This window comes from Hemitrygon akajei, chromosome 11, assembly GCF_048418815.1.
Source record: "Hemitrygon akajei chromosome 11, sHemAka1.3, whole genome shotgun sequence".
Classification (NCBI taxonomy): Eukaryota; Metazoa; Chordata; class Chondrichthyes; order Myliobatiformes; family Dasyatidae; genus Hemitrygon; species Hemitrygon akajei.
Window position 1 is genome coordinate 127,283,198 of NC_133134.1, and position 25,418 is coordinate 127,308,615.

At 38.9% G+C, this 25,418-nt stretch overlaps 2 protein-coding genes across 2 annotated transcripts in view; one reads left to right on the forward strand and one right to left on the reverse strand.

Moving 5' to 3' along the window:
- Positions 1–10,401, reverse strand: part of cyp24a1 (cytochrome P450, family 24, subfamily A, polypeptide 1) — a 78,741-nt gene extending 68,340 nt beyond the window's left edge. The window contains exon 1 of the mRNA XM_073061643.1: positions 10,354–10,401. Coding sequence (XP_072917744.1) covers positions 10,354–10,386 — 33 coding nt within the window. The 5' untranslated portion in view covers positions 10,387–10,401. The remainder of the gene's footprint in view (positions 1–10,353) is intronic.
- Positions 1–25,161, forward strand: part of zfp64 (zinc finger protein 64 homolog (mouse)) — a 50,477-nt gene extending 25,316 nt beyond the window's left edge. Inside the window, exons 3-6 of the mRNA XM_073061641.1 lie at positions 9,992–10,162; positions 14,752–14,814; positions 16,116–16,367; positions 22,016–25,161. Of these exons, the coding sequence (XP_072917742.1) occupies positions 9,992–10,162; positions 14,752–14,814; positions 16,116–16,367; positions 22,016–23,553 (2,024 nt within the window). The 3' untranslated portion in view covers positions 23,554–25,161. The remainder of the gene's footprint in view (positions 1–9,991; positions 10,163–14,751; positions 14,815–16,115; positions 16,368–22,015) is intronic.
- Positions 25,162–25,418: the final 257 nt, after the last annotated feature.

Genomic DNA, 25,418 nt, shown 5'->3' on the forward strand with positions numbered 1-25,418 from the left:
TTATTTAATTGAAACAAATTTCCTTTTATATTTATTGAATCTAATAGAGTTGGCATTCTCAAATATATAAAAAATAAAATGAAATATAAAGACTGGAATTGTTGACTGCAAAAAGACTACAAACTACTGTGCAGTGGTGTACATGTACCTGTATCCCCCTCATCCATCTCTTCCATGACAGATGAGGTAATGGAGTGCTGAAGCTTGAGCCAGAAATGCTGCATTTTCAAGACCCTCAATTTATAACATTGATAGGAGTAGACAGTTTAAATGATTCACATAGACTAGATGGGCTGAAGGGTTTGTTTCTGTGCAGTACATTTTTATGACTCTCTGACTCTATTTTCATTTATGAGTGGCGTATGGATAAGCCCAATTTTTAATATTTATCCTTAATTGCCTCTGAGAATCCTTCCTCATTTTAATAATAACTTATTTATAGAGCACTTTTTATTCAAGCAATGTAGTTCAAAGTGCTTTAAAATGAGATAAAGTCCAAACTTTATCCCATTGTAAAATGATGATAGTTCAAAGCAAGGTTAAATTAATATGTTTTGAGTTGGCCTTTTAATAATGTCAACTGAGTCTGCATCCCTTATAGTTTTAAGTATTAAATTCCCCAGTTTAGGAGTGTAGTTTTAAAAATGTTGACCAGCTAATATTCTGTTGATGGAAGTTACTTAAATTTAAGAGACCAGTGGAGGAAAATGTGGGAGCTGGAGAAGGTGAAAAATGAAAGCAATTTTGTGATGTACTTTGGTCTCACTGAGAGCTTTAAAAACTTTAAAATCAATTGTAAAAGATACAGGAAGCTATTGCAGAGTAGTTAGGATGGAAGTGACATGCTCTCTCATCCTGGTTTTAGTTAAAGTCGAGTAGTGGTATTCAGAATAAGTTGAAGTTTGCTTTGGAAGGTAAAAAGCGTAATGCAGTAATCTTGTCTATTCAATATAAAGACATGAATTCATTTTTCAGCAACACACAAAATACTGCAGGAACTCAGCAGGCCAGTATAGTTGATGTTTTGAGCTGAAACCCTTCTGCAAGACTGGAGTAAAAAAGATGAAGGATCAGAGTTAGAAGGGAGTGGAGGAAGAAACACAAGGTGATATGTGAAACTGGGTGGGTGAAGGATGAAGTAAAGAGCTGGGAAGTTGATAGTTGAAAGATATACAGGGCTGGAGAAGAGGGAATCTAATAAGCGAGGACAGAAGGCCATGGAAGAAGGAAAAAGGTGGAAGAACATCAGAGGAAGGTGATGGACAGGCAAGGAGATAAGGTGAGAGAGGGAAATGGAGGTGGGGACTAAAGAACTGGGAGGCATTACTGGAAGTTAGAGAAATCGATGTTAATGCCATCATGTTGGAGGCTACCCAGACAGAATATAAGATGTTGCACCTCCAACCTGAGTGTGGCAGCCTCTTGTATATCGGTGAGACCCAATGCAGATTGGGAGACTGCTTTGCCGAACACCTACGTATCATCCACCAGAAAAAGCGGGATCTCCCAGTGGCACCCATTTTAATTCCATTTCCCATTCCCATTCTGACATGTCCATCCATGGTGTCCTCCACTGTCATCATGAGGCTACACACAGGTTGAAGGAGCAGCATCTTGTATTCCATTCGAATAGCCTCCAACCTGATGGCATGAACATTGATTTCTTGAATTTTTGGTAATGTTCTTCGCACCCTCCCCTCACCATTCCCCATTCCTATTTTCCTCTCTCACCTTATCTCCTTACCTGCCCATCACCTCCCTCTGGTGCTCCTCCACCTTTTTCTTTCTTCCATGATCTTCTGTCCTCTCCTATTAGATCCCCCCGTCTCCAGCATCTACAGATTTTCTCTATTTTGTAATTAGTTTCCCAGCATCATTATGTGACAGAAACAGGCGTGTTTCTGGGGTTACGTTCGTTAAGTTCAAAGTACATTTATCAAAGTATGTATACCACATACAATGTTGAGATTTGTCTTCTTGCAGGCAGCCACAGAACCAAGAAACACAGTAGAACCTACTAAAAGAACTCACAACAAAGACTGTCAAACACCCAATGTGCTGGGGGGAGGGGGAAATAGAACAAATTGTGCAAGCAATTAGGAAAAGTAAACAAATAAAACAAAAAATAAACAAATAAATAGGCAGAGCATGAGCAATGTTGGTGTGGGATTTAGTATTCAAATCTTACTTCTTCCCATTTCATCAATGGTTTACTGGTGAAACCAACTCTTCCTGTAAAGATAGAAACAAAGAGAGAGAAGGAACAAACTAGTGTCATAGTCTGTAAGGCTAAGTACAGTTTGAAAACCATATTTAAGTTTGCTGCTGACACCACTGTTGTTGGCCAAATCAAAGTGGTTACGAATTAGCATTTTGGAAGGAGACTGAAAATTGGACTGAGTGGTGCCACAACAACAAACTCTCATTCAATGTCAGCAAGTCCAAGAAGCTGATTACTGACTTCAGAAGTGGGGGTCATCACCAGTTTTAAAATCCCCAGCATTATCATTTCATGGGATCTGACTTGGGTCTAGCACATAACTGCAATTACAAAGACAGCATGGTAATGCATCTTAGAAGTTTGCGAAGACTTGGAATGTTATCTAAAAGTTTGACAAACTTCTGTAGATGTACGGTGAACAGTGTATGTACTAAATGCATCACGGCCTGCTATGGAAACACCAAAGCCCATGAATGGAAAAGCCTATAAAAAGTAGTGGGTATGGCCCAGTTCATCACAGGTAAAGTCCTCCGCACCGTTGAGCTCATCTACATGGAACACTATTGCAGGAAAGCAGCATCTGTCATCAAGGATCGCCACCATCTGGGGTCATGCTCCTTTCCTGCTGTTACCATCAGGAAGAATGTCCAGGAGCCTCAAGTCCCACACCACCAAGTTCAGCAACATTTATTTCCCTCAACCACCTGGCACTTGTACCAGAGGGGATAACTTCACTCACTCCAACACTGAACTGGTTTCACAACCTATGGACTCTACAAATCATGTTCTCGATGTTTATTTATTTATTACTGTTCTTTTAATTATTTCTCTTTTTGTATTTGCACAGTTTGTTGACTTTTACACATTGGTTGCTTGTCTGTCTTTGTGTGCATTTTTTTCATTGATTCTATTGGTATTTACTGTGAATGCCAGCAAGAAGATGAAACTCAAGACAGTAAATAGTGATGTACAGTATATGTGCCTTGATAATAAATTTATGTTAAACATTTTAATTGATAAATGCTATAATGTTTGAAGATGTTGTATGATTATAGTTTCTGCAAGACTTTCAGCCACAATTGACAACTCTAAGGTAAACATGTTAGTCCTGAACAAAATTTTACTCTGTATAATTAAATTAACAGCAGGTCATTCTATGGTGAGAGCATTAGTTATGCTGTCTTTTTACATCCACTTGGGAGTTAACTGGGATCTCAGTTAGTGCCCCATCTTAAAAACTATCCTTGTGTCCGATACACTCCTTCAGAGTGACATTATCATATTCTTTTAAAACTGAACTTTGTGAGTTTCTGCTTGTTATAATACCAGTATTGACAATGCCATTAGGTTTATCAATTAGCAGTTAAATAAAGCCACAAATGCTGGCATTGCAGTTGGTGGACATTAAAACTTTTGTACAATGTCACAAAGCCTTGTTTTCCTTGGAGTTGATCATTTCATTATTCGGTGCTTCACACACAAATCAGATTTCTTGCAATGTTCAAGGTCACTTTGATTTCATGCACGGAAGATAATAAAACACAATTATTCTAAATGAAATAAGAAGCACTGTATTAACAATACTGGTAATAGAATGCATTATCACTTGTTAAAGTAATAACCTTGCCTGAAAGTTCCTTTTTAACTTTAAGTTTTTAAGTTCCTTTTAAGTTTTCTTTCCGCTGCACATACCAACGTAAGCGTGTGTGACACTTTATCTTGGAATAGTGTCTTCCTGGTCAACAGTAAGCAATATAAAATCAATATGAAAGCCCTTCTGCTTGATGCCATGTTCAGAGCTCAAGCTAATTATGACAATGAGATACAGTATGCTTTTAAAAAGTTGTTGTTTATATGATGTGAATGCAGGCGTGTTCACAGAATTACAGGTGTGAATGCATGCAGGCTTTTTCCACTGAGGCTAGGGGAGAAAAAAACCAGAGGACATGGGTTAAGGGTGAAGGGGGAAAAGTTTAAAGGGAACATTGCGGGGGCTTCTTCACACAGAGAGTGGTGGGAGTGTGGAATGAGCTGCCAGATGAAGTAGTAAATGCGGGCTCATTTTTAACATTTAAGAAAAACTTGGACAGGTACATGGATGAGAGGTGTATGGAGGGATATGGTCCAGGTGCAGGTCAGTGGGACTAGGCAGAAAAATGGTTCGGCACAGCCAAGAAGGGCCAAAAGGCCTGTTTCTGTGCTGTAATGTTCTATGGTTCTACGATGGAGTTCCCTTACCTTCTCATTCAACAAGAGCTTGTATATGCACTCAGTGGCCACTTTATTAGGTACACCTGTAAACCTCAATAGACAATGGGATCTCGCATGGTCTTTACATACCGGCTGTGTGGTGAAAAAGGCACAACAGCACCTCTTTCACCTCAGATGGCTAAAGAAGTTTGGTATGGCCCCCCAAATTCTAAGAACTTTCTATAGGGGCAGGATTGAGAGCATCCTGACTGGCTCCATCACTGGATGTGGTCTACATGGACTTTAGCAAAGCATTTGACAAGGTCCCTCATGAGAGACTCATCCAGAAAGTCATGAGGCATGGGATAAGTGGAACCTTGGCTGTTCGGACAAAAAATTGGCTTAAAGGAAGAAAGCAGAGGGTAGTTTTGGAAGGAAAGTATTCTGGCTGGAGGTTGGTGACTAGTGGAGTGCTGCAGAGATCTGTCCTGGGACCCCTGCTATTTGTGATTTTTATAAATGACCTGGATGTAGAGGCAGAAGGATGGGTGAGTAAGTTTGCAGATGACACAAAGATTGGAGGAGTTGTGGGTGGTCGAAGGTTACAAGAGGATACAGACAGGCTGCAGAATTGGACAGAAAAATGGCAGATGGAATTCAATCCGGACAAGTGTGAGGTGATGCATTTTGGAAGGACAAACCAGAAGACTGAGTACAGGATTAATGGTCAGTTACTTAAGAGTGTGGATGAACAAAGGGACCTTGGGGTTCAAATCCATACATCCCTCAAGGTCACTGCACAGGTTGATAGGGTAGTTAAGAAGGCCTATGGGATGCTAGGCTTCATTAACGGGGATTGAGTTCAAGAGTAGAGAGGTCATGTTGCAACTCTACAAATCTCTGGTGAGACCGCATGTAGAGTATTGTGTTCAATTCTGGTCACCTCGTTATAGGAAGGATGCAGAAGCTATGGAGAGGGTGCAGAGGAGATTTACCAGGATGTTGCCTGGTTTGGAGAACAAGTCATATGAAGCAAGCTTAGAAGAGCTGGGACTTTTCTCTTTGGAGCGTAGAAGAATGAGAGGGGACTTGATAGAGGTCTACAAGATTATGAGAGGCATAGGTAGGGTGGATAGTCAGTACCTGTTTCCCAGGGCACCAACAGCAAATACCAGAGGGCATATGTACAAAATTAAGGGAGGGAAGATTAGGGGAGACATCAAGGGTAAGTTTTTTAACACAGAGGGTTGTGAGTGCCTGGAATGACTCGCCAGGAATGGTGGTGGAGGCTAAAACATTAGGGGTATTTAAGAGCCTCTTGGACAGACACATGGATGAAAGAAAAATGGAGGGTTATGGGGTAGTGTGGGTTTAGTACTTTTTTTTAAAGGATTATATGGGTTAGCACAACATGGAGGGCTGTACTGTGCTGTAATGTTCTATGATTCTGTGGTTCTATCACTCTTAGTCCCTTACACGAAATAGAGGGGAAAAAACCTTAGATTGTCTAACCTCACCCTGTAACCCAAATTCTTGAGTAATTCCAGACTTACATTTGTGACAGCTAAAGAAATGATCAATTATGAAATTTGAAACTTGTAAAATTCTGTAATTGGAGGAGTCCAAATATTTCTTTATTTATTTATTCTTTCCATATTACCATATATTGCATTGAACTGCTGCTGCTTAATTAACAAATTTCACGACAAATGGCCGGAATAATAAACCTGATTCTGATTTTGATTTTGCAGGTTTGTTGAGATAGAAAAACATTTTAAGCAAAGAGGGGAGGTTTGACCATAGAAGGATTAGAAAGAAAAAAATGAGTGTTTTCTGTAATAGTAACCAGTAAAGATCAGCAAGCAAAGTTCAAAGTATATTTATTGTCAAAGTACATGGGTGTCCCCATATACTGTCCTGACATTCATTTTCTTGTGTACTTTCACTGTAAGTACAAAAAACCACAATAAATCAATGAAAAACTGCATAACAAAACTGACAGACAACCAATGTGAAGAAGGCAACAAACTGTCCAATGACAAATAGGAAATAAAAACTAATAATAATTAATAAGTATTGACAACATGAGAAGAAGAGTCTTGAAAGTGAGTCCTTTGGTTGTGGAAACAGTTCAATGTTGGGGTGAGTGAAGTAATCCCTCCTAGTTAAAGATCCTCATTTTCAATCTTTTTTATTGATTTTTTCAACAAAAAAAAGATACACATCAGAGGAGAAGTTATAGCAAACACATAATACAAAAAAGGTAGAAACAACAAAAGAATATATTCTGTCAAAGTCAAATAAATATAATATTGAGCTATTGTATATAAACAAGAAACCACAACTCCTCTTGGCAAATCATAGAGAAAAAAAAAGACTGCAAATTTTTATAGTAAGGAGAAACAAAAACCCCGCTAAAGTTAAAGATCCTGATGGTTGAAGGGTAATAACTGTTCATGAACCTGGTTGTGTGGGTCCTCAGGCTTCTGTACCTTCTTCTTGATGGCAACAGCAAGAAGAGAGCATGGCCTGGATGGTGGGTGTCCTTGATAATGGATACTGCTTTCATGCAATAGTGCTCTTTGTAGATGTGCTCAGTGGAGGGAAGCACACCTTGTAGGAAGGTGCTCAATGGTAGGAAGAGCTTTACCCATGATGGACTGGTCTGTATTAGCTACTTTTTGTAGGCTTTTTCATTCAGGGGCATTGGTATTTCCATACCAGTTCATGATGCAACCAGTCAGTTTACTCTCTATCACACATCTATAGAAATTTGTCGAAGTTTTAGATAACATGCTGAATTTTCAATGTTTCAGCAGCAGATAACTTGAGGGAAAGTGTGTTAGCATTCATTGGTACTGAGAGACCTGGATCATTGACCTGGAGATTTGAGTTTTAAATCCCACCATGGGGAATTTAAATTCAGGTAAATACATTTGGAATAAAAAGCTAGGATCAGTGAAAATTCTGTTAAGTACGGTATATATGTTTTATTAACGTTTATAGTAATAACTCCGAAGCAGGCCTTTTCTATCCATTTACTCCATGTGCTTCCAGGGAAACAATTCTATTAGTTCTATTCCCCTCTGCTTATATCCCGATACCCTGTAACTTACCCCCTCTTACACATCCCCATCAAATCCCCTTTGAATAGTTTTTTTCATTGATTTAATAGCAAAGAGCATGAAAACCTTATAGAAAGAACATGTGGACTATGTAGTGGCATCCCCAAGGTCAGTGTTGAACCAGGAGCTGTGAGGCATCAGCACTAACAGTGTGTGGAAATTTCCCATCACTGTTGAGCTTGGCCTACATTTGAGCCCAACTGCAAACTAACAAATCTCTTTTTAATCTTCTGTTTGGACCAAGTAGTCATTTATTTCAGGGGCAATTGGGGATGGGCAATAAATGCTGGCTTTTCAGCAATACCCATGTTCTTATTGTAGATTCAATATACATTTTAAAAAAAACAGATAGGCAATTTTCCAGAAATGAGCATAAGCTGTCTTTGAGTAGGTGAACATGTGGAATATGAAACTCGTGTCTAGATGTAGTATGACACCAATGTTGCCAATAAGCTTACTAAGGAGAAAGATGAACTAAATGGATAGAGAATGGAATTTGTGATGAGTCTGTGGTTTCAGATTTCCACAAATTTAAATACAGGAAGTATGTGCCCTTTTAGTTTTGAATGTCAGATTAAACACTTTGTCGGTTTAGAGAAAGTGGAGAGGTCAAATGAGGTGGTAAGTATGGAAAGCTGCTTTTGCCAGCACTTGCCTAGGAATTGTTTCTAAATTTTGAACAACATGTAATGGAAAGATCCAAAAGATACACTGATTAATCTTGAGGAACACTAAGGATTAACCCAAAGTAACAGTTGTGAGTATGAAAAGCAAAGCCATTACTGAGACCCTCTACCTATGACTAGTAAGGTGAGGATGGCGCCAACTGCAGTTCCATCAAGCTGGGTAATGGCAGAAAGCCATCTGCATTACTCAATTGTAAATCAAAATGTATTGCCATAATGACAATATCGATTCAGCATAAACTACAGGATTTTTAAAATATAATGTATAATGACATGGCTCAATATTTCTGCAAAGCCCTTCTTTATCACTAGAGTAGACCAATTATCCATTTTTGTTTTTCACAGTCAGCCTCAAAATCAATTGACAAGAGTGAATAAACTTGCCCCAATCTTCAACTCATTGCCCAATAAGTCTGCTTGTATTTGTGATGTCTGAGGACAGAACTTCTAAATTTCAGTATTCACAGAAGAGATCCACATTCAGAATTGCTTTCCAGCTGAAGGTTGCTGCCATATTTGGAGCAATTATCATTTTCACTAGTGCAAGAGAGTCGAGTATGAGGTGACGGGATCAGCTTAAATATGATTGGATTTGAAAGCTCAATGTAAAATCGGGGATTTAGATGACGAGCAATCATCTAAATGAATCCAATCTCATGACCATGTACACTTATCATTTACCACATTTTCAGTAGCTGCCATGGGTAACTTACATCTACAGCACCATATTTTGTTCATGATCAAGCTAAAAGCCTGAACTTCTCGACTGGGTTCCATTGATGGCATAGTGAGTGAAGGCTTTATCCACATAGCGTGTTCCTTGGAGCTTGTTGTCAGGGAGCATTTGGAATTCTATGATAATACTGAGAGAAAAATAAGTAGGGGAAGTGTCTGGGAATATATTGACTGTTGGAAAATCTGTGCATTTTTCTATGTCTGCAGCACTGAGGACAGGATTAGTCTTGGCTATAGCCATACATTAAAATTAAATAACTTGTTGGTGCTCAATATTTAGTGTTTTTCCATGAAGAATAGCCAAGTTATCATCTGTCAAATGATAATCCAGTGAGTTGCATGGTCCTTGAGAAAGGTTGGAAGAAAAGCAGATAGATGAGAAAGAGATCTTACATGGTTATCAGCTTTGAAATAGATAACTAAACACTATTATTGACATGATCTTATACAGTTCTGTTGAATGATTTAATAATTGCCAAGCAGCATTTCGTGGCATTACTCTAGATGTAAAATAGTCATCGTGACCCACTATTTATACCTTTAATTGTAAAAAGTAATATAATTGACTTTTACTCTCATTAGGTTTAATTTAATTTGGGACAGAAAGAGCAAACGAAGTATTTATATTCTCCATTTGATAGCTTTCCAACTTTTGTACATGCTAATCAACAAAATAGATCTGAAGTTCAGAGAGACCCATTTTATTAAACATTATTTTACCCCGAGTTTAGGTTCATTCTGATAAGATTACCTCTGTTTTACAGAATATACGGTATAGATTATCTTTAGAAAATTGACTGTCAGTAGAGATAGCAGCAAGCTTTGCCATCAGATTCTAGGCACTGCTAAAATTGATAGTCCCAAGCACCAAAATTGTGTGTCAGCTGCTTCCTACATTTATGTTATGGAATATTGAGCTATAACTTTATTATTAGCATTCACTTATACATTGTAAAATAGAAGTATTTTTAAAACAACAGGTTCTAAGAAATGGAGAACACTTAATTATATGTTAAATATTTTGTTTTGTGCAGCTTCCAGTCGTTTGTCAGAGTTTGGCTTTGAACAAGGCTATCAGACTTATCTACCAAATACCAGCAGTGCAGGTCCAGTTGCCAATCTATCCCTAGGACGCAACAGACTTACTGCAAAAACATCAAAATCAAATTCAACATCACTGAAGAAGTTAACGTGCTGTTACCCTGGTATGTACAGGTTTTCTTAAATGACTCATCATCTGAGTTAACTGCCGATCGTATGAAATCTCAGTGCTAATGATTCTGTATAGGTAGGGAGTTCACTGAAAATTCAGCTTCGGCTTTGGCACTGTGGCCAAAATCTTTCAAATCTACTAAAAGGTGGCACCATGCTATGCTCTAGTTTAGTGGTCACCAACCTGTTGAAGCCCAAGATCCTCTACCTCGGTCATAGTGAAAGGCAAGATCAACTCCAAATCGATTAGTTACACGCATGCGCAGTGGGGCAGAAAAGATCGGAAGTAAAACCCGGCAACCTGGAAGTAGAAATAATGTATGAACACCAGGGGTCACCATCCTTTTGTTGCACCGCGGACCGGTTTAATATTGACAATATTCTTGCAGACCGGCTGATGGCAGGGGTGGGGTGGGGTTTAAACACGACTGGAATACAGCGATACGTAGTTTACGTGGCTCTTGGCATTTAGCCGCTGTCCCGCTTGCTCACATTTTTAACGCTGGAATAAAACTCAGTAGGTTTGTATTAAAGTGCGGGGTGCTTGGACTCAGGGTACTGAAGCAGTTTTGAGGGCTTCGTTGCCTCATTAGACAGCCTCCAGACCCCAACTCCAGCCTCCCGCCCACCCGCCGCCAGACACCTTGGCCAGGTGCGGCTGGTCGTGGGTGGGGTGAGAGGACAAGGTCAGGGTCGGAGGTCCCTGTGCCGGGGCCATGGCAGTCGCAGTCCAGAGAGAACGAGCAACAGAGCGAGGAATGCGACAGGGCGTGTCCCCGCCCTCCTTGTAGAATCTATCGGCCGACAAAAGTTTGCTTCAGTAGATCACAGCGAGGTAGCTGCTCTGCTACTTATGAAACCCTGAGCCCACGAATATTTCAGCACTGGGTTCCCCACGAACATTCAGTGTGCTAAAGAGGTTTAGTGGCAGTGCCCATCTGTCCACGCTCCAGGCCAGTAGCAATGGCACTTCCCGCCGGCCATGCGAGGCGGCTGGTTACCCGAGGCCAACCAGTAGTCCCTGGCGCGAGGGTATCACTGCATTTAGGTGACTGATGACCTCGCATGCATTCAAATTCAACAAATCACATCGTTTCCTCACAGCCCGGTGGTTGGGGACCACTGAAGTACACTGTGTATTCACGTGGCGGGGGAGATACACAAATGCGCACTGGGCAGAAAGAACAAACCTAAAATCCCGCAACCCGGAAGCAATCTCTCAACAGTATTTGTGTTTTTATTTTTATTTTTTTTCGGGATCCACTGGGAAAGTCTCAAAGATCCATCAGTCGATCGCAATTGACGAGTTGGCGACCACTACTCTAGCTTATGCAACACAGACACTCAGTATAAAATTATTTTGCTAATGATTCAGTTGTGTCCTGACCCTTCCCATTGCCAGATAACAACGAAGAAATGGAATGGGTGGAGTGGAGTTGGGAGGTAGGAAATGTTTGAATTCGATTCTACCCAACTTCTCCATAGATAAAAGCCCCAGTGAGATTTCTTCAATGAATAAAAGCCAAATCCTGCTAGTGCCTACTTACAACCTGAGGGCATAATGGACATGGTAGATAAAAATTGAAGCATTAATTCCAGTAATTGTCTATTGAGAGTTGGTCTGAGTTCTTTTAGCAGTCTTTCCTTAGGGTCCAGGATTGTATCGAGAAAAATTATTATAAGCTGGAAGACTATTCTCTCCAGAAGAAAGTTTTGTTGGCTCTTCCAGACCTTTTTTTTGTGCTTTTTGATTTTAAAACTGCGGTATTAGTTTCACTCCCAGTGAATCAGAATCAGGTTTAATATCACTGGCATATGTTGTGAAATGTGCTACTTTTGGTGGCAGCAGTACAGTGCAATGCATAATAATAAATCTATAAATCACAATTGAAATGTATATAAAATTAAATAAGTGGTGCAAAGGGAGTAAAATCATAAGTTAGTGTACATGGATTCATTGTCCATTCAGAAGTTTGATGGCAGAGGGGAAGAAGCTGTTCCTAAAACATTGAGGCTTCAGGCTCCTGTACCTCCTCTTTGATGGTGGCAATGAGAAGAGGGCATGTCCTGGGTGATTGGGGGTGGGGGTCTTTAATGATAGGTGCCACCTTTTTGAAGCATCACCTTTTGGTGATATCCTCAGTGGCAGGGAGACTTGTGCCCATGATGGACATGGTTGAGTTTGCAACTTTCTGCGGCCTTTTCCAATCCTGTGCAGCAGCCCCTACATACCAGAAGGTGATGCAACCAGTTAGAAAGTTGTAGAAATTTGTCAGAGTCGTCGGTGCAGACCAAATCTCCTCAAACTCCTAATGAATATAGTTTCTATCGTGCCTTCTTTGTAATTGCATCAATGTATTGTGCCTGGGATAGATCTGCAGAAATGTTGATGCCCAGCAACTTGAAGCTGCTCACTCCACTGATGGAATGGAAGCTCTTGCATATGGGACCACTTGCTTCAAGTATGTGATTAACGCTATGCAATAATTGGGGATTGTCTATAGAATGGAGTTTTGATAGTCTAGAAATTCACTCCATTTCACTTCAATGCTCCTTGCCTATAAACTACAGTTTTGTTTCTTTTGCACTTTTTACATCAATTAGCAAAAACCCGAGTAATATTAATATTTTGCTGCTTAATATTTAATAGTTGCTGCAGTGTTGGCAAAAGAATTTCAAATAATTTTTCTGCTCAGGTTTACAAAGTAATTTGTTTATGTAGCATGTTAACATGAGAACCCTTGTACTGGGTTGCCACATCTTTCTGTCTTCAGTACTGAGTACGAATGCATTGTAGCCACGTCTGCAACAGGATAGAACCAGCACAAAACCAAAGACCTTCAGTTTATTACTGAATTGTGCCCCATTTAAAGTTCAAAGTAAAATTTATTATCAGAGTACATACATGTCACCACATACAACCTTGAGATTCTTTTTCTGCAGACATAGTTAGCAAATCTATCGAACAGTATCTTATCTTTAGTCCTGCTATTCCTGGAGCTTATGCTGGATGAGACCAAGAGCAACTTCTCTTTAATGTAGTGAAGTGTCCCAGGTGAAACAGCATTCTTGAAAAATGAACCAATCTCCTCAGCTTAATTCTTTTTGGTCCTGTAAAGGTTTTATTGTGGCCACTATTCAGTAGCCTTCTGTTTGAATTGCAAGTGAGAAGTCCAGTTATCGCCACTGAATAGGTAACACACACATTTTTCAAAGATTATGACAGTATGACATGGAGTATATATTCAAGCATTGTTGCAGGGGACTGACAAATCCAGTCTATCTACTTACTCTCAGAAGAAAATTCACCCTGACCATTTCAATAAAATTGGAACACAGAGAATTTATTATAACCTGTTTTTAGAATAGACATGATCGTGAAAGGTCTTGTAATCTGCCACAAGTTAATATGTGGTACACCACAGAAATTACTGTAACCTGTATGCAGCGATTGAATGTGGAAGCTAAAATGTTGCTGTGTGAGTTCTATACATAAAGTGGAAAATTAATAACTCTTCTATGCTACAACAAGTATGTTAAATTTCAGTATTACAGTAGGAGTTAGAGATAACTTTGGAGTTATTTTCTTTTAATAGATTTTGTGCTTGGAATTTGATACAATGAGATTGAATGTAGATCACTGTTTAAACAAAATTGATATTTTTTTTGCCAATGATGTGATTTGCAAGACAATATTTCCTCAAAATTTCCACATTTTCTATTTTATATTCACCATGAGAAGGTACATAGTTTGTATTTTCTCCCAGTGTTTGAATTCATGCATTAATCCACATGGCTTGGAATCATATTTCACCTTCAATTTCCCAGGCATAATACGTAAGCCTTTTTGTTCATTTTCTTCTCTCCTAAAATCACGGCATTTGCTTAGCCATCAGCATTGGCCTCATTTCCCAGGCTAATGTGAAAGATTGTGTGTCCTTCACAGCCAGTTCTTATCATACCCTCAATGATTAGTATTCAGAAATGTAAACATTAACCTGAATTTATACAAAACCTTCAATATATTAAAATAAAGGTGTTTAGTCAATCAAAATTTTATAAGTCACAAGATTATCAGGCCAGCTGAAAAAAGATGTCATCATAGCAAGAAGAATCTGCAAAGAAGAGAGAATTATAAAAAAGAACAGGAACAGTTTGATAATTCAAGAACAGTTTCCCTAGATGTTGGAAACAAAGCAGTCAATGGTAGGATGATGGAAATCAAGATGGAGTATAAAGGCCAGAATGGAACATGATCAGTTGTACTCTTTCCAGAGGGGAAGATGTTGGGGTGATGGTTGCAAGAGAGGTGTGGGAGTTGATGGTGGCAGTGGGAGGTACAAGCAAAAATGAAAACAAAAGATTTTTTTAAAATTCTGCTCTACCTGGAATTTGATATCAACGACAATTGTAGCAGTCACCATTTCTGCTTATAGTTAACAACCTAATTCTAAAGCAAACACAAGATACATTCAGTCTCTACTGCTTAAAAATCTATCAAGCAATGCTAACCTGATGAGTCTTTGGGAGAATCGAAGAAGTTATTTCATATAATGTATACAAATTTTATTTTTGCCTCTAGGTTGTGCATTTCAAACATCCCATGGAAATAAAGATTTAGATCGACATTTAAGAACTCACACAGGTAAGACATGCTTCTTGTATTGTTTGAAAAACAAAACATTACAGGTTCTGGAAATCTAATATAAAGGCAGGAAATACTGGAAATAGAAGATCAGATTACATCTGTGAAGTCTGATCTTCAGAACTGACCATTTAATCAGAACTGACCATTAACCTGCTTCTCACTCCACAGGTGCCTCACCAGTCAACTATTTCCAACGGTTTCTGTTTTTAATTTATTGTAACTTTACTATTCAATTATTTCCAGTGATTTTACTTGTGAGAAAGTAATCCAGTTGGTGTAGGGGAAAATGACACCTGGTTTATAGTTCACTGGAGATTTTACTATTGTCTTCCCTAATAAAACATTGTAAATACTCTTTTGGCAGCTACAATAGCTACGAATTCAAAATTAGTTTAGGCATAAAAGACAAAGAACAGTGATCAAGGGGTCGTATTCTGACTGGATTAGTGGTGTTCTGCAGGATAATTTTGATGATGTTCATATATAAACAATTTGGTTTTAAGTTTAGGCAGGCTGATTAGTAAGTTCTGTACTGTTCTGTAATTTGTATTATGAAGGAAGTAGTGTTTGATTCTTCCCCCTTTCAATAGATGATCTTGTAATTGTAATGTAATGCATGATTGCCTCTGGCTTACTGAACTAATAGAATAATTTAATAGCTAGCCTTATTTCATTATTCAATTTACAATATAAATGTTAAAGCATCTGTTCCCAGTTCCATGAAAAGTTTCCTTGGTACTTCCCTAAGGGGAGTAGATATCTGCCTTCGCAAATTTGTAGTAGTCGGGCAAGTGATATGATGATAGTTGGATGGCACTGATATGATCTCTCTTCTCTGTTATCTTGTGATCTTTTACCAGTGCTGCATTTAGAAAGAGAGGGTGAATGAAGGGCCCATAGCTTCATTTGCCACCTGATTTTGTTTATTTCCTATTTGTACAATTACTGTACTCTTCCTGCATTTCATTTTGCAAAACATGTTTAAAATATTTACAATGATTCTTTCAGGTTGAGACTTATTTCAGTGTATATATGCTTATTTAAAAGAGAATTATTTTAACCTGTCTTTTCATTTTTTGACAGTATATTAGATTACGCAGTACTCTGAGGCTGAATAGTTAGTTAATTGCTATGAATTTCATCACTTCCAACTTGATTCTAATAGTTAATAATGTGTGCATGCCCTACCTCAAATGAAGTTACAACATGTTTAGATGAGAACATACAGTCTGAAATCGAGCTCATAGTTAGGCAAATTTTCTTTTCCAAATTTATCATTTCAAGTTTCTGTTTTGTAGGTGAAAAACCATTCAAGTGTGATCTTTGCAACAAGAGATTCAGTCGCCTAGATAAGCTGAAGATGCATAATCGTTCACATACTGGAGAGAAGCCACACAAGTGCCAGCACTGTAATTATGCTGCTGCTGACAGCAGCAGCCTGAAAAAGCACCTCAGGATCCACTCTGATGAGCGTCCATTTAAATGCCAGATATGTCCCTATGCCAGCCATAGCTCCAGTCAGCTCATTATTCATCTTCGCTCTCACACTGGTAAGTCTTATGTCCGTCTATCATAGGCTGGATTTCCCACTGGCCAGCCATTTTAATTCCACACCCCATTCCGACATGTCAGTCCATGGCCTCCTTTACCATCACAATGAGGCCACTTTCAGGTTGGAGGAGCAAGTCTGTATCTCTGGGTAGCCTCTATTTTGACGGCTTAAACATCAATTTCACTTAACTTCTGTTAATTTCTTTACCCTACCCCTGCCCGCTTTTTCCATTCCCTATTCTGACTCCCCTCTTACCACTTCTCTTCTCTTCACCTGCCTATCACCTTCCTTTGGTGCCCCTCCTCTTCCCTTTCTCCCGTGGTTCATTGCCTTCTCCTATAAGATTCCTTCTTTTTCAGTCCTTTGTATTTTCCACCTATCACCTTGCAGCTTTTCAGTTCATCTCCTCTCCCCCACCCGCTTACTTTTCTGCTCACCTCGCTTCTCCTTTCTGCCACTTTGTACTCCTTCCCCTTACCCCACTGTCTTATTCTGGATTTTCTCTCTTCCCGTCCAGTCCTGATGAATCAAAATTCTGCCGAATCTCTTGTATTTAAGTTTGTGTCATCAGGAAGTCAGCGTATGTGAAAAGGCATACATATAAAGGTTGAGCTGGATCATAGTTATGGTTAGCTCGTGAGGGCTGGTTCTTGGTGCTACTGAAATGAGAGCCACATACATCACACTAACCGTTATGCCAGCTTGTCTATTAAGTTAAATTTCATGACCTGCAATTTTTACTAAATTAATAATACTGATTCAAACAAGAAAAATACATTCAAAACCACAGTTCTTGCTCTTGGTTGCTTAAACTATGTAAACTCTTGATACTAAACTCTCCTGCAGCAAAACAAAGCCTCTTTCCTCATATCTTCTGACAGCAAAACAAACTCTTCAATCCAGTTGTGAAAATCAAAGAAACTATAGATGCAGGAAATCTAAAACAAAAACTGATAATGGTTTAAAATAGCAGATCAGGCAGCATTTGTGGGAATAAACAGAGTCAACATTTCAGGTCAGAGTCCCTTCATCAGAATGAAAAAGGAGACAAAAAGAGTTTTATAAAGTAGTAAGGAATGTTGGAGGGGTACTGGGTGGGAAGGTAATGTCTGACAGTATAACCATGATGACTATAAAGATAAGGTGTAAACGAAATTCCCTGTCAGTTAGGGAATGGGAGCCTTGAAAGACTGAGAACATGTGCAAAACAACCAAGAGAAAAGAATGTTGGGGTTGCAAAATGCAGATCAGGAGGACAGGACCAGCATTCGAGCCTAAGCACATGCGTTCAGTCCATAGGAGTGACTCTGAGCCTCCTGTTGTCTGCCAGTTGAATTCTTTATTCCACAAGGATTTTGCTGATTAGCTATTTACATCATCTTTTGCCATGGTTAGGTACTTGAAAACAAGGGGTGTTGAACTTTTATGCTGCATTGACAAGCCGGGGAACTACAATCCAGTGAGCCTAACAACAGTAGCTGGAAAATTACTGGAGAACATTCTGAGTGATGGGATCTTCCAGAGTTTGGAAAGGCAAGGGCTGATTAGGGATAGTCAGCATGGTTTTGTGTGTGGGAAATCATGTCTCACAAATTTGATTGAGTTTTTTTGATGAGGTGATGAAGAGAAATGGCAGTGGACATTGTCTATGTGGGCTTTAGCAAGGCCTTTGACAAGATTCTGAATAGTAGGCTGGTCTGGAAGATTAAGTCACATGGGTTCCAAGGTGAACTAGTCAATTGGATACAAAATTGACTTGGTGGAAGGAGTCAGAGGATGGTAATGGAGTTGTTATTCATTTTGAAGTCCTGTGATTAGAGGTGTATCCAAACGATTGGTGCCGTTCCTTATCATCTATATCACCAATTTGAATGAGAATGTAGTTGGCATGATTTAGGAAGTTTGTGGATGACAACAAAACTGATGGTATAGTGGACAGCAAAGTGGCTTATCTAAGATTATAATGGGATCTGAATCAGCTGTGGAAATATCAGATGGAATTTAACTCAAACAAATGTAACGTGTTGCACTTTGGTAAGATAAACCAGGGTATGATTTGCAGAGTAAATGATAAGGCCTTGGAAAGTGTTCTAGAACAGAAATCTAGGGACAGAAGTACATAGTTTCCTGAAAGTGAAGACATGTAGACAGATTGATGAAGATGGCATTGAAGATGGTGGGTAAGTGAAGTAAATTGCCAGTGGAAGCTGCAGAGGTGGATACCATTACATTTAAAGGCTTTTTAGACATGTACATGAACAGAAAAGTTTTAGAGGTTTATGGGACAAACAAAGGGACCTACTCAGCTAGACAGTTGGTCGGTATGGACAAGTTAAGCCAAAGGACCTTTTACATGCCATATGACTCTCTAACTTTCACTGTCTGTTTCTACTAAGTTGTTTTCTTCACTGAAGCTTTGCTCAAAAGGCAGCATTTATCACTAAGGGCACTCACTATCCAGGACATGGCCTCTTCTCATTATTGCCATCAGGAAGTAGGGACAGGAACCTGAATCATGCAGCTTCTTCCCTTATGTCATTAGATTTCTCTATAGTCCATGAAGATTACCTTATTATACTTCTTTTGTGCAGTATTTCTTTAATCTTACAGTTTATAGTAATTTTGATTCTCCATTGTACTGCTGCCACAGGACAACAAATTTGAGATAGTAAATCTGATTTTGTTTCTGATTCTGAAAGGTCTGCTTTTAAATATAGTACAGCTGCTGCTGCTTAGATGAGGGAACAAATTGTTGCAGTTGTACATTATTTCCCCCAAATTTCCATTAGCTCTTTGCCAACCTTTTAGGATATCTTAGTCAAGTGGTCATCCCAGTGTCTGAACATGAACAAAATATTTGAACCAGATACAGTCTTGTTCTAGGCATTTGTTAATGCTGATCTTTACAGAAGGACCCACTCAGTAGCTTTATCTATTGATCCATTTCTCAGGGAATGGATGAAGCTGACAAGGCAAAAGTTTCTTGCCGACTCCTGCTTGCCCTTGAGAAGGTGGTGATGAGCTACCTAATTGGACCATTTCAGTTTCTTCTCTAGGTTGTTCTGACTGCTGCAGATCTTCCATTGAAGTTACTTCCTCTGAATTTATGAGTACTTGATGGTATTGTCAACGGTGTCTTTGATCAGATGGACGGTGATTGAGAGCTAACTTGAGACCTTTTTTCCACTCCCCTCTTGTATTCTAACCTACTTTCTTCTGAGCTTGCAGCACTCCAGTCACTAAGAACTAGCCCTGATGTTGTCATTAAACAAAGTTTGTGCTAAAGTGGTCTGGAGACTTTCTTGTAGAAGCCAGCCATCGGCTGTTGAGCATCTCATTCCTCCCTTTGGATAATGAACCAATCACTGAACATCAGCCATGGTCATCCTGACAGTCATGGACTTCATTTCCTTAGGTGATCTTCTGTCCACAGTTTCCACTCTTACTGTATCCCAGCCCTGTATATTTTGGACTTGCTTCTCCTCCCTGAAATCTACAAAAAGAACAAACCTGGAAGACTTACGGTTTTAGAATGCCTTTGCCTTATCAGAATTATTCTTTCCCCTCACATCCATTTTTTTCCCACTATCCAGCTGACGAGCTTCGCGACATTCAGTGTCCAATTACCTGGTCCCAGCAGACTCATCTTTACTATGATGTAAAATCTTTTTTACACCTCTATCCTACTGTACATGAGGAAGCTCTGAGGAACCTCTGCTTCTTCCTTGAAAAGAGGTAGCAGACATGGTGTAAACTTCAAAGGGAGGAAGCAGAAAAGGTGCAAACTTCACGGAGTTGGGGCATACAAGGTATAAACTTCACAGGGAGGTTATCTGCTTATTGTATAGATACAGGGTCAAATCCTTGGAATCTCTAGGTAGTTGAATGAACTCCGCCTTTTTTCCTTGGAGTGATGGAAAATGAGAGGTGACCTGATAGAGGTGTATAAGATGATAAGAGGCACTGATCATGTGGATAGTCAGAGGCTTTTACCCAGGGCTGAAATGGCTAGCACGAGAGGGCACTGTTTTAATGTGCTTGGAAGTAGGTACAGAGGAGATATCAGGGGTAAGTTTTTAACACAGAGAGTGGTGAGTGCGTGGGATGGGCTGCTGGTGACGTTGGTGGAGTCGGATACGATAGGGTCTTTTAAGAGACTCCTGGACAGGTATATGGTAAGGACATGTTCGGCACAGCTTGGTGGGCTGAAGGGCCTGTTTTGTGCTGTAGGTTTTCTATGTTTCTCGGTATAATTACTACACTGGGTGGTGCTTGTATCTGATTAGGTACTGTAGGGTTTTCACTGTAAAACATGCTCTGCTGCTAAACAGAAAAAAACAGTATGACAAGTATATTATGATGTACTGAAAGACCACACAGGAAACAATAATTGTAGAACTAAGATTCTGTCGTGATAAATCAGCAGACTATGGGTGTAGACAACTGCCATATCTCTGTTGATACTTGCCAAAGTTGGTTTGAGCAAAATGTCAGATCAAGGCTCTCTATTGTTTATGTGCATAGCCGCTGCTGGTGATTATTAGTTGTGGTAAAATTTGAATGCTACCACTATGATATTATGAGGGCCAATACTCCAAATCTGCTGTACATGTGCAAATGATATTGCTAATATTTTATAATAGACAATTAGTTTAGGTCACATTACAATTAGAATACTCATTCTCTGACTTAACATAAGATTTGTATTGTGTGCATTAACCATTCTTAACCATTGTTCATTAATATCAACAACCAATCTAAAGATAAATAATTCCTGTAATAGTAAAACATTAGATAATATAATACAATTAGAAAAGCAAATTGAAATAAAACTTGAATGGAAACTCCCTAAAACATTCCAGTAACCAACTGATTCTATGTTTAGAATTTTTAGACTTTTGAGAACAGAAATGTGAAAATGCTTGACACCTGCTGTGTGTGGCTTTATATTCTTAGCTATCAAAGTTTGTGCATAAATATAGAATTATGTTTATTCAGTTATGAGTTTATTTTTAAAAGCCAGAAAAACTGCTTTTTATTATTTTCATACTCTAAGATTGTTATCTGCTTATTGCAATCTATTAATTTGCCTTGAGCTACTTTCTGTTTTTGCTCTCATGTTTGACGTCATTGATTTTTATTTCTTTTGCTGTTTCCTTCTTCATGTACTGTTATGTCGCACACTCTCAATGATTTTTTTTTCCATTGCCATTTGTGATCTATCCAAATCACATTATCTTGTCTTATGATTTATTGATCAAGTTTCACAGTCTCCCGTGCAGATATTTGAAAAATTTCTGCTGAAAGCATTTAAAAGAAGCTTGTAAAGCATGAAGTTTGATGACATAAGAACATTTGAAAGAGTCGAATGTTGAAACAGAGCGGGAAAGCACATTTTATTTGCTAGAATAATTTAAAGCATTTGTCACTTTCGGTTTTAGTCATCATGAAATTTGGCATATGCAGAAACATAAATCTGTTCTTTATGAATGACTGCCAATAGCATCAGATAATTAAATTATTCGATTTTAATGCTGTCTTGTATAAACCTGGTGGTGTCTAAGATTACATATTGTTCACCTTTAAGTTTAGTTTTGAAGCATGCCTTGTATAATCTTGTATGTATATTTCTGCTCTACTACCCAGGTGATGCTCCTTTCCAATGCCAATTGTGTGATGCTAAATTTAAAATCAATTCGGACCTAAAGAGACATATGCGCATCCATTCTGGTGAAAAACCGTACCAGTGTGACTACTGTGATTATCGCTGTGCCATGAAGGGAAATCTCCGATCTCATGTCCGTGTGAAGCATAGCATAGAGAATGCTTTCAAGTGCCCTCACTGTGACTTCCAGTGTGGCAATAAATCCACTCTTCGGCAGCACATGAGGTCTCACCAGCCAGATAAGCCGATAAAGTGCTTGCAATGCAGCTACTCCTGTTCCAGTAAGGGATCTCTGAAGGTACATGAAAGAATTCATTCTGAAGATCGACCTTTCAGATGCAGATTTTGCTGCTTTGATTCAAAGCAACGGAGTAATCTACTTATGCATATGAAGAAACATCATATAGGTAAGGACAAGACTGGTGCAGGGAAGAAAGATATTGATGGTCATAAACAAAACAGTTCAAGGTTAGTGGTCAAACTGGATGCCAAAAAGCCTTTCAAATGTGACTTGTGTGAAGCAAGTTTTGTCAGGGAAGATTCACTACGCAGCCATAAGAATCAACATCGTGATTTGTCCCACAGCAGTGAAAGCAGTGAACTAGGAGTTCTACATCTGCAGATGCATCATAATAACCAAAGCAATTCTCCTTCAATGCCTAGTGATCTTCAATCAAGATCAGTCACATCCTTTAGCAAAGGAGAGGTGAATATTATTGTTAGCCACCAGCTAAATCCAACTAACCCCATTGTTCAAGAAACTGTAAGTGAACATCCTACAATAAGAGATTCTGTGGTGTCTGAATCCAGCCCAGATGGGGATGATGTAACCTCTAGTAGCCAGCTGCAACTGTTACAACAGGTCAGCCTGATTGCTCCAACCCAACAGACAATATCCCAGAATGAAGTTGAAACTAGCTCATCTTTAGAACAGGAAGGCCCTTTACTTAGCCCAGTTGATTCAAGTTCTACAGAAAATCTTCATCAGGCTCTAATGCAGACCACACCAGATGCTAGCCAGGAATCTTCAAACAACCAATCATTCATCACTGAACCTACAATCAATTGTTCAGATCTGGATGGCTTCAATGCCCTCATTCAAGAGGAAAGCAGAGAAGTCACTGTAGTTAGTGATTCTAACCAAACTATTGCTACTGCCTCCTCATCCTCAACATCGCCTATCTTCTCCTCCTCATCACCTCAGATTGAGGAATCTAAACAAACCTATTCTCTTGTTCCAGCAGGTGCTCCATCCAGCGTTACTTGCTCAGTATTACAAATCCCATCTCATAACTCTCCAGCTACAGAATTTCCCTCCCAGTCTGAGGAAACAAACAGTCTTTTGGTATCCAGTATTGGCATCAGCACTTCAGGAGTGATTATACAGAGTCTTCCAGTGGTTGTTTCGACAGCACAGCAACAGCCATCTGATGATCAGCTCTCTGAGAGGGCTTTCTATTCTGAGTCCAGTGCTCCATCAGCCTTAGTGCTACAGGATACCTCTCAGCTTTCTGATTGACAACCATTCACCCCACCTCCGGTGCAAAAAACAGAAAACCTACCTGTTCTCTAACTGAAACTCAAAGGTGGGCAATGTAATATGGGTATATTTCTGGTATGGAGCCCCAGTGTAATTAACTGAAATTCAGTGATGAAGTAGAATCCGGTGTTGTTTGCTGTGTTCTATAGACAGCTCTAGTCCCGCAAGTGTGATTATTTTGCACAGTTGCCTTTGAAGTGCGACCATCCCCACAACAAACTATCTTGATAGTTGTAATCTGAGATCCTAGACTCACCTTGCATCTGCTGTTAAAGTTAGCAGAGGTTAGATTCAAATCTTGACCTTAGTTAATAATTCAGAATATTAATTACTTTGTTCTTGGGTGAGTTCAATACTTAGTAGCTCATTGCAAGTATACACTCCAAAATAGAAGGGAAAGCAAAAGCATCAGTGAATCATATTCTCTTTCATGTTTGTCTGATCAAACAGCTTATTGATAAATCATACTGAATGATGAAGGGAGTATGGTAAGTAAGGGTAGGGAGCAAGTGCAGGCGTTTGTGAACCTTTCAAGCTTTTGTCCTTATGGAGTTAGCATTAACTAAATCAGCATCAGAAGTGGGTATTCAAGAACTGGGGAGTTGGGAAGAATTCATAATTAAAGTTATTATCTTCAGTGAATATGTGTTTGCCATGGGCTATACATTCATAATCTTTTGACTGCTTGGGTTCACAGATTACAGATCTTTATGAGCAAAAGTATTCAAAAAATAAACAATAGGTTTTATCCAAACAATTCCTGAGCAAAAATACTCAAGGAAAAACAAAAGATTTTCATATTAAGTGGCATCAAATTATTTTACTCAAGTAGGCAATGCAAACTGCACCACCTGGAGGGAGATAAAATTGAAGCTAAAAGGGATAAAGTGTACAAAGCTAATGGAGATTGTTCCTCACGCAGAATATAATTCTCTCATGATTTTGCTTCTCCTATTTCTTCCATATAATCTCTAATTGAATCTAATAATGAACACAATCATTCTATAATGGATTTAATTTTAATCTGAAATTAATTAAACCACTAAATTACAGCTACCAAGCATCTGTCTGCGTTTGAAGCAGGATAAGTTTTTAATGAATCATCAACTGGATGCAGCAAGCATGTATAAAATTCTTATACTTTAATCGGGGTAGAGCTTGTATATCTTGAGTCGTAACTATTCCGTGAATGCAACTGCAAACAAAGCTAGATAATAAAAGTTTACCAGTACAAGAAGTATAATCTGTGGAGTGTGCTGTATCAAGTTAAACATTATTTTGAAATTAGAGGTTTATAAGATTCATTATCAAACTCCAATAATGAGGAAAAAGAAACACGTGTCAATAACTAACAGGGATCAATAAACTGACCTTGAGTTATCTCAGCATCCTTGCTTAAATCATTATGTAATCCAAGCACAAAGCAATTAATTGTCTTCAGAGATCAGAAAACTTTGAGTGTATATGAAGTGCCTGTGGAACTTCAAACAACCGAATTTCTTGAGTCATTTGTGCCTGTCCATCAAATTTGTGTAAAGGCATCTCAGAACTTTCTAACTCTTGGAAAGTTAATGAAACAGTGCACCCTGTGGTTGGACAGGGAATTGCTGATACCAACTGAAGGATTTCAGTCTTGATGCAGGACTTGATCTGAAAAATTGATTATACCTCTGCCATTAAGTTCCTCCAGCAGTTTGTTTTTTTTAAACTCCAGATTCCAGCCTCAGCCGTTTCTTGTGTCTATAGTTCAGCATTTATCTGTATATTGAAGATCCTAAGTTTCATAGAGCAGCAGTGAGAAGATGCAAAATGTCAGTCATTAAGAATTTAAAGTCTATCCTAAT